The sequence below is a fragment of the Watersipora subatra genome, chromosome 3 (assembly GCF_963576615.1).
Source record: "Watersipora subatra chromosome 3, tzWatSuba1.1, whole genome shotgun sequence".
Classification (NCBI taxonomy): Eukaryota; Metazoa; Bryozoa; class Gymnolaemata; order Cheilostomatida; family Watersiporidae; genus Watersipora; species Watersipora subatra.
Window position 1 is genome coordinate 52505387 of NC_088710.1, and position 12062 is coordinate 52517448.

At 34.5% G+C, this 12062-nt stretch overlaps 1 protein-coding gene across 1 annotated transcript; it reads right to left on the reverse strand.

The window, feature by feature from the left end:
• Positions 1-170: 170 nt before the first annotated feature.
• LOC137392315 (T-complex protein 1 subunit zeta-like) lies at positions 171-11674 on the reverse strand. The gene is made up of 11 exons (XM_068078995.1): positions 11465-11674; positions 10432-10495; positions 6062-6196; positions 5759-5932; positions 5089-5303; positions 1813-1984; positions 1472-1651; positions 1244-1391; positions 920-1156; positions 639-711; positions 171-482 (listed from the first exon to the last, which is right to left on the reverse strand). Exons 1-11 carry the CDS (start codon positions 11599-11601, stop codon positions 410-412), a joined length of 1608 nt encoding a protein of 535 aa, XP_067935096.1. The 5' UTR covers positions 11602-11674; the 3' UTR covers positions 171-409.
• Positions 11675-12062: the final 388 nt, after the last annotated feature.

The following is a 12062-nucleotide window of genomic DNA, read 5'->3' on the forward strand; positions in this document are numbered from 1 at the left end:
TTAAATACAAATTACCAAAACATTTTCAAATAAGTGATGAGTAATTAACCGACTTGCATATACCTATAGAAGTTCATCAATTATATCAACAAAAGGCGTTCAATTGCCTTCCAAGAATTGGCCGTTTTTGCTGGACAAAAATGCTACTACAAAACATGGTAAACCCATCATCCCGATTGTCTTATTTATTTTGAAGTGATAAAGCACATTGCCTCACAAGATTCTGAACAATGATCAGGTGCTTTTGCAAAATTAAAGCAGCATTGTAAACAAACTTTGATCATAAGCTTTGTTATTTTGAAATATCAGAGCCAGTTTCTAAAATTTGTATTAAAACAACATTACAAAAGCAACTGTCTCCACAAACATGAGTCCTCGTCCGAGTTGCAGTTGTGAGCACCTGCTAACGCTATCCTTTAAGAGAAGACAGTCCGGCTCTCATAATTTCATCGACAAGTAGCAGATTCCCAGCAACAACCGTACTGAATAACAAAAAAAGGCTTGGTCAAAACACAGGCAGCCATTGGTATTTGCCTCATGTTCTAATGAAAAAAAAGATTTTTTAACAATACATAAATTCCAAGTGTGCCTGTAGTCACCCATCCTAAATAACCACGAGTTAACAAAATCATACTTACCAGGAATTAATGAGTTGTCTCTTAACTCTATAATTATCCAGCACCCCATTTTCCGCTGGGAGACAAATATCACCTAAAGCAAATTTGGTATGCTGATTTTACATGATATCCAAAACCAACGTGTTTCATGAAATATTCTTCATTAGACTTGATGATGTTGCTTGTGAATGACTTAAGGGTAAATGATAAAAGCTCATGCTATTTGTTATGCAAGAATACTATAGTACAATATCAAAAAAGCTCAACCGCAATGTGAAGTGACTATGTATACAAAAGCACACCTGTTTCAAGATCTAATCCAACTGCTTGACCAGTGTTGTTGTACTCCTCCAATAATTTGACCATGCTCTCCTGTGCATCAAAGCCACTATTGACTGCGAGGGTCTTAGGAATTACCAGCATTGCTTCGGCATAAGCCTGAACTCCTAGTCTTGCTCTGCCTTTCACCGTCTCTTTAAACTTCATCAGGGCAGATGAGACGGCTACCTCATACGCACCAGCACCAGGAATGACGCATTCTAAAATACAAAATAGGCTTGTGTTCATTATAGTTTTACGTGTAAGCTTTAAACACGCACAAACAGTAGAATGTCAAAACAACTCACCATCTTCAATGGCATTCTTTACAGCTCTAAGACCATCATTGATAGCATCTTTGATTTGCACAAGAGTGTATTTGTTTGGCCCCTTAATAAGCAACGTGACAGAAAGTGGCTTTGCACATTCCTCCACAAATGTATATTTGTCTTCCCCCTAATAAAAAAGCTGAAAATTAGTAAATGCAGCAGTCATCAGGCCACTCGGATGACATTATGATCTAATACAACACCTACTAGAACAGTTTCATAGATGAGACCAGCATATCCGAGACACTCCGGGGTCAGGTCATCAACAGAATTCATAGACGTCCCTCCGCATGCTAAGGCTAATCGCTCCATGTTACGTCTCTTGGCTCTCCTCAGCGCAACTATTCCCTCTCTGGCGAGCATGTCCAAGGACAGCGGATCTATGCCCTTTAGAAAATAATTAGTACAAAACATCAGCTTTGTGCATGTCAAACAAGAGTAGATACATTTAGAAAAATTATTAACACCCAGCCTAGTCTTGACCAATAATGGCTATTATCACTCAAATACAAAAATGTTTTTGTGCACTCATCACGCATGTACAGTACCTTCATGTTAATCACGACAAATCCCTTTTTCTTCCCATCTCCTGCTGCATCACAAACTTGTCTTTTTAAGTCAATGATTTTCTGTACTTTGCTGTCGGTGAATGCTCGCTCAGCCTGAACAAGCTTCTCCCTTTCAGCAGCAGACTTGTAATAAAATCCTGAGTTTACTTCACTGAAATTATGCAAAATAATTCGTTATAAGGCAATACACAGTTGGTTGCTGTAATTTAAGGAAGATTTTATGATATTTACAAAAGGATGTTACTAACTTCACATTTTGATCTATGACAAAATGAATTAAATATTTCTCCTTCTGACACAGCACACCTAAATGCTACAAACTATATATTCTTCTTTATCGCTGCCATTGCAATCAACAGTTCATATAAATGAGAGTAGTAACCATAGATATATATACCATAGGTATATATATCTATGGTAGTAACAATTTGAAAGAAATGGGCAGCTAACAGGAAGTTCAAACAAGTTGTTATATAGCATCTAAACAAAGTATATAAAAACCCTTGAAAAATCAAGCGGTGATATAATATTGGTCATAACAATAAGGTAGCGGTTGAGTCATACTTAAATTCTTTATCGATACGTAATTGACCGATAGGTTTGTTAAGAAGCACACATAATTACATTAATAGTAGGATTTGAGTTTATGACATATATTAGGCCATCTAAAAAAGTTATAAAAATCTCAAATAAAAGGGACTGATGAGACAATAATTGGGGGGGGGGGGGGATGAAGCAACGAGTGTATGCGAAGAAAGGAAAACTCAATACTGGTGAAATTAAAGGCTGGAGGTGACAATTAAAGATAAGATGGGAGAAATATCCAAAATAAAAACAAACAAGCAAATAATTAGAATCTGTCATAATTAGACTAATTCCTTATTTCTATCGCCAACTTTACTTATACACCTCTCATTTGTATCATCAAGGCTGCACTTCAATTTGCTCGTCTTCAACTTAAAACGAGAGAGATAAAAAACCTCTTTTCAATATTCTATAGTCTTTTATGCATTTAGTTTTTACGTAGTTTTACATAAAGCGTTTGTTTGAACACTAGGTGTAATTACCTGAAGCATTTATTGTCAAGTTTTTTTAGCTGTAAAATGAATCAAACAAAATGCAAGACTCCTTATAGTAATACCTGCTTCAATATGATAATTTATATATGCGAAGCAAATATCCAAAGAGATCAACCTTTCACGTCGATGTTTGACTGTATTATTAGTAGCAGAAAAATGTTTTAATTGCATTCATGTACAGTAGACACTCATATAACATAAACTCCAGATAACGTAGAGAATTTATGTGAAGTTTTCGCTTTAAACTACGTACAAATTTTCATATAACTTTAAGTGTCAAGTCGGGAGAGTTTTCTTATTTGATTTAAATGTTAATTTATCTCGACGTGCGCATAGCGTTATATCTATTATTATACACAGCTTCCATGACATTCTAGCTCGTTCTGATGGATCAACAAAACAAAGAACAGGTAGCTGTGCAATTGTTCATAAATACTTGAAGGTAATCAATTGGTGCAGGTGTTATAGCGTCGGTCTCCCAATCTGAATGTCACGAGTTGGAGGATCGCCGAAAGTTATTTTTTATCCTAACCTTGACCCCTGGATACAGATGAATGACAAACAGGTAGTACTGCTTTTTTATAGTAAAAATATTTTGTTGTTTGGCTTTATTTTAGCCGTATAAAATATTTATTATTAGTTTTACTTTACCAAATAGACTTTGCTGTTTAGAAAAAATGAGCAAATTATTGTAAATGAACGTCGAAGGTGCACAGACCCCATCAACTGGTTGTAAAATTACCCCAATCGTAGTCTATAAAACCAATGATGAGATGAGGAAAAGGAGAAAAGTTGTCGATGCAAACCAACATACTGCAGTTATGGTACAACCAACAAATTAACCCTTTCGCGGGCGGATTTTCAGGACTATATCAGAACCCCCTGGGCAAATTAATTTTCCGGAAAATAAATTTCTTTTAAAAGGTTTATACACTCTTTTGTATGTTATTGTGTGCATATATTTATGTATAAACATGCATATGTATACATCCAGATGTATATATCTATATATTACAAATGAATAAAAATGTATAACATAAAAATATTTATATATGTAGATCTACCAAGATAAATATATATATTGTATATCTTTTTATGATACAAGTGTACACTTTAATAAGCGCAATTTCTGTATAATATATCCAAAAGCATTCTCCTTTACAAAGGCCTACATCACAGTCTTTGCACCATGTGCTTATTCTTGTCATTTTGTACCAATCACACAGCGTCTACTGGAGTAAATACTGGACATGTCACTACTACAAACTGATGAATGGTAGGAGATTTATCTCTTTTTATATTAGTAATATTCTTCCAGGCACTGGCATCACCCCACCCACATCATCATCATTACTGCTACCAGCTTTTTCATCAATATCACTTCCAGATCTCTGGCTACTAAATCTAAAAGGTCAGTCAGCTGTGATTCTCTTAGTAACTCCGGTACTAGTACTTGCTGTATTAGAATAATCACGGAGAGTTCTCTTAGAAGTCGTCATGACGATAAACTAAAATAAAACTCTCGAAGCTTTCAGTAAATGCTACAACAGAAGCAAAAAGAAAAAAATAATTAAAAAGTTACTCAAAACGTTTTCTAACTTTTTTTTCGCAATTTTTATTCATTTATTACTGCTAAAAACAATCGTTTTGTACAAATAGAAAATTTTTTTTGAGGCTAACCGAAGCCAATATATCGTAGCTTGCTATCGATCGAAAAAGTAAACCAAAAATGGCATTTAGCTAACCAAAAGTCGCAATAAAAGAAATGTTTCTATGACGACAAAATTGTCACTCTGCCCATCTGAAGGAGTATCGCGAAACGACAAAAATGTCGCTTTGCCCGTGAAAGAGTTAAAAAAGTTACGTCAAGTTCTTTCATTTCGTTTGGCCAAAGGGGTGAGTTTGGAAAAATCTTGAAACGGATTATTCAATTTACATGTATTTTACCGTTCTATAATGTAAAATTCCTATATGGTAAATGTTCCTGGAATGGACTACTTACATTGTATGAGTGCCTATTGTATTAATAAGAACTTCCTGCATATTGGATAAGGACGCTTCATTTTATTGCCGGCTTGACATGAAGGCAAGTACCACCAAACATGTTCATAACAAACAAATTGCCTGTTACAAAATTGCTTATTATCAAATGTTAATGAATAATATATAATGGCACCTTTTTTCATATTCAAGTGAGACATTGCAAGTCAGTACATATGCATTCTCAGTTCTTTTAGCCATATCAGGGTGTCTGGCCCCATGATCCATGACAATTCCTCTTACAAGTGTGGTATCCATTGCAGTTTTGTGCTGCATCTGTTGGATTTCTACCATGTGAAGATCTATAGGTTCTCCTTCCTTTCTAATGGCTAGCACTGCCTCTACTATATGCTAAAATCACAAGATGCCAAGCATGTCTGCTATTTAATCACAAATAAAGAATAGTTCACTGAAAACTAATAAGTTATGACAGCAATGGAACAGATTATACCCTTCCAACGCTTAAGCTCGAGGACCCCTGCAACAGTAATTATTTGAATACTATTTATTTCTAAAACATGATGCATTACCAAGCCATGTTTGCTGATATGACATTGAAAACATCATCACTCATGTAAATTACACTAATTTGGGGGCAGCATAAAAATGATTGATACTACACATTATCCGAGTTTACAATGCTGAAGTGTGTGGTATCACACAAGAAATAGCATCTAGACATAAACAGAAGAGGATAATTGTGTGTAGCCAAAATCGCCGAAGATTGCCATTACTATTCACAGCAACACAATTGCTAAACCGCCAACAAAGAGTTGGGACACGGGAATGTTGATAGCCCAATATACCTCGGTAACTGCATCTGCAAGATCATGATGAAGCTTTGTTCTTAGTGATGTTCTTGCAACATTGATCAGAGTGTCTTTATCTGGCACACCCGGTATCTTCAGTTCATCCAAAACCTCCAATGCTCTCTTCTTTGCCAAATCAAAACCCTCAGCGATTAACCGAGGGTGCAGGCCCTACAAAAGGTGTATGATGGTTTTTTGATACTTTTTGATGGTTAAAAGCAGTCAACATATAATAGTAAAATGTAGCATAATGAAGACTAAACATGGTCAGCATCTCAATTTACAATAAATTACAATTACCTCAGATATAAATACATCAGCTTGCTTGAGCAACTCTCCAATAATTAGTACATTGGATGTTGTTCCATCTCCTGTGACATCATCTTGTGCTGTTGCCACTCGAGCAATCAAAGAAGCAGTAGGATGCTGTATTTGCTATATCAATGACAGAATATAACTCACAATGTCAATCTTTTCGTGTTGGAAAAACTGAACAGATATGGAGGCACGGATACTAATATTTCTAATAGAGATGACAGAGATCAGTTACTAATGGAAAATCTATCTTATGAACATTCCAATTTGATATATGGCTAAACAGTCAAACCTTTACACACGATTTCCTTAACATAATATTTTTAACGACCAATAAAAAGTTTTTGATTATGCCTTTAATATGATTGCCAACACAGCAATTCGATGTGCAGTTTTGAAAGTGAAGGTGAAACTGAGGTAAGAATTAAAATTAACTTGTAAAATATAAAAATGATCAATGACATATGCAGATTTAGTGTAAACTTCACATAGTCTAAGTTAGAGTAAGTAACATATCTTTAATATTTTACCCTGAAATGACAAGTCTACACATTCGTTCAATAGTTTCTAAGATCAAGTAGCAACAAAAACTCTTTATTGATGTCTTTAGAATTTATTTTGTTACATTCCTCTCCACTGCTAAGAGTAATTATCTGCAGTATCTATAAGTTTTTAGGAATTATCATAAGTTTCTGGGCTTTGGAACAAACCAAACAAATTATTTTGTGAGTATATGATCCATAACCACTCTTGATATGATTAGAGAAGAAATTTCATTATAAAATACTGGTATTGCATTTAACAAGATTTTAAATAAGACATTCTATTAGAGCTCAACAAGCTCCTTCAAATGATATATAATATGTAAGGCGAAAGTTAATTTTTATTGCAAAAATTTCTAGTAAGTGTATCCCGCGCATTACATAGGAGAAATGTACATTTTGAAGAGCTAATTGCTTATCCTGAAAACTCTCTTATTTGGTGGGAAGTACATCAATAAAAACTAATTTGTTTAATTTTAAAGAAGCTTGCTAACATATGCGCAAAAAATTGTAAAAATATTTGATGAAAATTGCGAACTATATGCTTGCAACCATGTCCCCGCTGTTACGTGTTACGTCCAATTGTCACCATTGCTACGCGTCTTATATTCAGTAAACTTAAAAAAAATTACATTCACCGCAATGAGACCAATAATGGTATTAAAACTAATGATTAAAATATATATAGACAATCATTAACTTCAATTAATTAATGTTTTTTTATTGTTGTCAGCATAAAAGACAATATTTTTAGTAGCAATAAAGACATGACTAAGCTTAAATAATGTAAGATAAAAAAATAAATATTGATCATGTAATTGTTAGAACGTACTAAGCAAATGTTTTAGATCATTTTACATGCTCTAAATCTTCTGTAAAACAGTAGAGACTTCTGTTATAGTAGGGCAAGACAGTGACTTGGTTATGTGTTGAAACTCCGCACATGCTAAATCTTTTGTAATAAGTGTTTTTTGGGCTTAACCCTTTCGCAGGCAAGTTTTTTGGGCTATTTGAGACCCCCTGGGCAAATTAACTTTTCAAAAATTGATTAAAAAATCACTGATACACTCTAATTTAAGATATTGTAAACGTGTATTATGTGTTTATGATACAGGTAAATGCAAATAAACGTGTTTCAAGTCAATTCTTCTCATAACTGTTTCTCTAGCTATAGTACTTTTACAGGTCTGATTAGTATATAAATTTCTGATAGTAGTCCAGACACTAGCATCCCTGCCACCTAAATGAGTATGAAAACTGCTACCAGCTTCTTCATCAATTTTACTCTCAGATTCCGATGCAAAATCACTCCAGTCATAATCTGAACCATATTCACTGTCACTATTAGTTCTGGCTACTAACTCTAAAAAGTTATCACAATCAGCTGATATCATCCTATTACGGCTAGCCCTAACACTACTACTCCATGGAGCATTAAAGAGACATGGGTAATTTCGTTTGGAGGGCGCCATGGCACTAAAAGAAAGTTGTTGCATTTTGGGAAAATATTCAGAAAGCAGAAACAAAAGCAGAAACAAGCTACAAACAAAGTTCCCAATTTTATTTAAAGACGTTTTCATTTCGGATATTTCATTCATTTAACGCTTTGGCAGGGGAAGCGACCAGAATGTCGTTTACCGGTTGCATGGGGAAACGACATTTCTGTCTATTTCGGTAGACGTTTATAAAGCTGTCGTCTAGTAACGTTAAACAAAGGATATGAACACTAGTAAGTTTTAAATATCATCAACAAGATATCAGTCGATGATTTACAATATGAAACGATTATCTGAGAGGCGTTGCTTTGTGCTAAAAGCTAAACAAATCACGATTTCTTGGAAAAGATTAAAAGTTGGAAAAACCAGTCAACATCGGCTCGACTTTCAAAACGGTAAAATAAAAGATTATTTTATCCTGCGATCGTTAGTGATTTTTTGTCTGATCAGAATAAAAATAATTCAAATGATAGAAGTGATGTAAACTTTTTGGACTTTCAATATACTTGGAATATGCAGAGAAAACGATCATTATGGTGGATCGCACGGCTACGTTATAGCGTTTGACTCTACCGAAAAAAATGCTTCCAAGCATTTCATACAGGGACAATTGCACATGGTTGTAATTTTTTTTGAGTAGTAGATATGTGAATGAACGTATATGTACAAAAAATTTTGTTCATAGAAATAAATTTAAGATTTGAGCTATGCATGTTCATAAAATATCGATTTTATTGAATTTTCGAAAATAAATTACATGAGTCTCGGTTGTTTTTGGGGGGGGGGCTTATACCTGGTCAAAGGGTTAATATTGCAAAAACGATCAGTTTTTTCTCAAAACAACTTATTTTGTAGTTTCTAACAAAGACCAATAATATTGTAGTCTACTATTAGTAAAAAAAATTTAACAGAAAAAGGCAATAAGTCAACTAAAAATCAATTTTTAGAAAACATTTGTGTGGCGACAAAATAGTCGCTCTGCCCATTGTAGTCAGTATCGCAAAACGACCATGTCGCCCTGCCTGCAAAAGGGTTAATTAACCCTTTGGAAAAAGGGCTTTGAGGGCATCAACACTTTTTACCACGCCTACATGCCTTAAAGTTTTTCCCCCAAACAGCCATGGTAGCGCAAAATCGTCTTCACTAAATGTACTTGCTAGCCATTCGATGGGTTTTGAATTGTACTCACCTTCTGGATCACCAAAAACATGTATCTATGGAAAAGTTAAAACTTTCCCATTGCATATTTTCTACTTACAGGGCTGTAACTAACACATGCTTTGTTTACAGCTTAAATGTGGTGCACCTGCTGGGTGGGTCCCTTTTAAAGGCTGAACAGCAACCCAGCATTGGTTTAAAAACATGTGATTATCAGAAACTTCAGCTGTCAAAGCAATAATTTTGCTACTGATTGCTCGCAACACTCTGCAAAATCTTTATCATTCTCTACGATTGCTTTTCAGCTTAACATTTTTCGTCTAACATTTCTCTTCAGGGCACCACCTAGACCATCAACTGGCCCTTTGACGTGTGAGGTGGCAAAAAAATTCACTCTAAATGAGTTAGTCCACGGCTCTCTTTATACCAGCACAAATTAGAGAACAAGTAGCAGTTTTTAAATTTTGCTGCAGATCCATTTGAGAAGATTTTGATAGATGTGATCTGAGTATTTTTAAGCTTTGTGTAAGAAAGCATTTTTTCCAAATAAATATGCACAGCATATTTATCATGAGTTTGACAATCATCGATTATAGAAATATTTTTCACACGAGATGCAGTTCATACAACACATGGTAACAATGTAATCTACCTCTTACATGAAATCCTGTTTTATCGAACGAATATGCTTGCTAAATTCTCACAATGACTCAAATTTAGAATATAATGAGTAAATGAGAACATGAGTAAATGAGAACATCGAAGGTTGATTACTGAATAATATAAAAATGTACCTTGGTAAGAGCCAACAGAAAACAAAAAAATTGGGCATATTAAATTTTTTGAGGCTAAAGAATGAATCTTTGTTAAATTATGCCATGTTTTCCATTTTTGAATACTGATGCGACATTTTAACAACCGTAAAATAGATCTTTTTAAAAATCAATCAAGTTGCAGATAAATATCAATTTAGTAATTGTTTTTGACCAACTGAAGATTTACATGCGTAGGTGAAACATAAATGTTGTAGTAGCAGCTAAACTATCATGCAAAGTAATAGATAGCTGGCTTGAACTTTCGATTACGCTTTACTGTGGCAAGCGCATCAGGTTGACTGCTTTGGGCCACATTAGTGCATTAATTAATATTGTATAGTTACCATTTCATGTAGCAATACATTTCCATCTTTCGTGAGCTTGATGTCACCAGATCCTGAAACCAACCTAAAAACCAAGATGTAAACCCTTAACTTCCTAACAGAACCGTTACATTTAAAGTCAACCATACATGCTCTAGCCAAATATGCTAAATTTAGTATTGCTTACAGTTTAGTATTGCTTACTTTTAATTATTAAATTGGTTTATCATTCCTTGTCTTATTAGTGCGATGTCGTGTCTATTGATGGTAGTCCCGCTTACAAATCAGAAAATATGTAGTGTAGTTCAACCGGCAAGGCTTTTGTGCAAAGCCAAACTTTGAATCGCTGATGAACCTTTAGGCTTTCCCTTAAATGTTTGGATTTTCTCTCCCTCAAGTTTTACATCTCATTCCTATTTTTAAATAGCTAGTGCGAAAAGATGGCAACTACAATTCGTTAAGTTAATACATGTTACAAGCTATTTAAGTATTTGCAATAGCATCTGAGTATCTATAGTATCTGAAGCCCACAACGTAATGCTTCGATTCATTACAAATAATATTTCATCATTACAATTTGGCTACAATTTATTGGGTACAGATTTACTTAAGCATATTTATGCATACAAAAAAATTAAATGCATATTTATGCATGCAAGAAATAAAATGCCATTTTCATAAATTGAATTCATAACTAGACTATTCACTAGTTATTTAGTTTAGACTATATTTTCCTGGCGTTTTTTATTTTTTTGTTGTACACTGTTTTTTAGTTAGTTTACTTGCTGTGGTATCTTGTGGAAAAAATATTGTAAACTACGACTATTGATTACCACAATAAAGATTGCTCATATGTGTAGCGCTTCTTATAGCCAAGCGTTTAACACGGTAAAATTAAGTTAACCAAAACCACCCTGCTTAGCACATATATTAGCTTCAGAGCGCGACATATACTGAACTAAAAGTAACTCATTGACTGAATTAAACATTTTTCGAACCCAATGTTTGGGTCAAACTATTTTTCTCACACGCATTTATTTGTATAACAGCTTACATTTTAAGTGTTCCTTTCGGTCCCAAGTTGGTTTTAAGGACATCTTGCAAACCTCTAGCTGCTGATGTGTTTACTGCTAATGCTTGAGCAGCACGTGCTACTTCTGCTTTAGGGTTTAAGTTTTTTATAGCAGACATGGTTTACAATTTTGTAATGAATGAATGAACGCTTCTATTTTCTTCTAGAACAAAATAGAGCGTGCTCTCTCAATGTGCGATAGGACGCGGTATCAAATCCGTTTAGACAATTTTAGCACCACGTTCTATAGTCTGCAATTGCACTTCCATAGACACAACAGATTGGTAAATATTGTTAAATGTGTCTATGGAGTTAGTTTCATTTGTGTAAATCACAGCCTTTAATTATATTGAGCCTGGTGTCGGCCGATTTGTTTAGCCTGTGGGTTCACAAAACTGGCTTAGGTTTCACCGGCCGAAGTATTTGGACTTGGCACGAAGTACATATACCATATAGCTACAGTAGTTGTTGCTATGCCGTGTCGGCCAACTTTAACCGCCCACAAAATCTAAAAACCCAGCGTCTATGTTCGTATTCAACGTTATTTTTATATTGTGCTCGCTAATAGACGGAGGGCGAA

What these genes read in the sequence shown, in the direction of transcription:
- LOC137392315 (XM_068078995.1), bottom strand. Translation starts at nt 11,601, where the DNA reads ATGTCTGCTATAAAAAACTTAAACCCTAAAGCAGAAGTAGCACGTGCT. An exon ending in AAAGAATGCCATTGAAGATG is followed by an intron (nt 1,157 to 1,243) that starts GTGAGTTGTTTT and finishes TTTGTATTTTAG; the next exon opens with AATGCGTCATTCCTGGTGCT. An exon ending in AGACAACTCATTAATTCCTG is followed by an intron (nt 483 to 638) that starts GTAAGTATGATT and finishes TTTGTTATTCAG; the next exon opens with TACGGTTGTTGCTGGGAATC.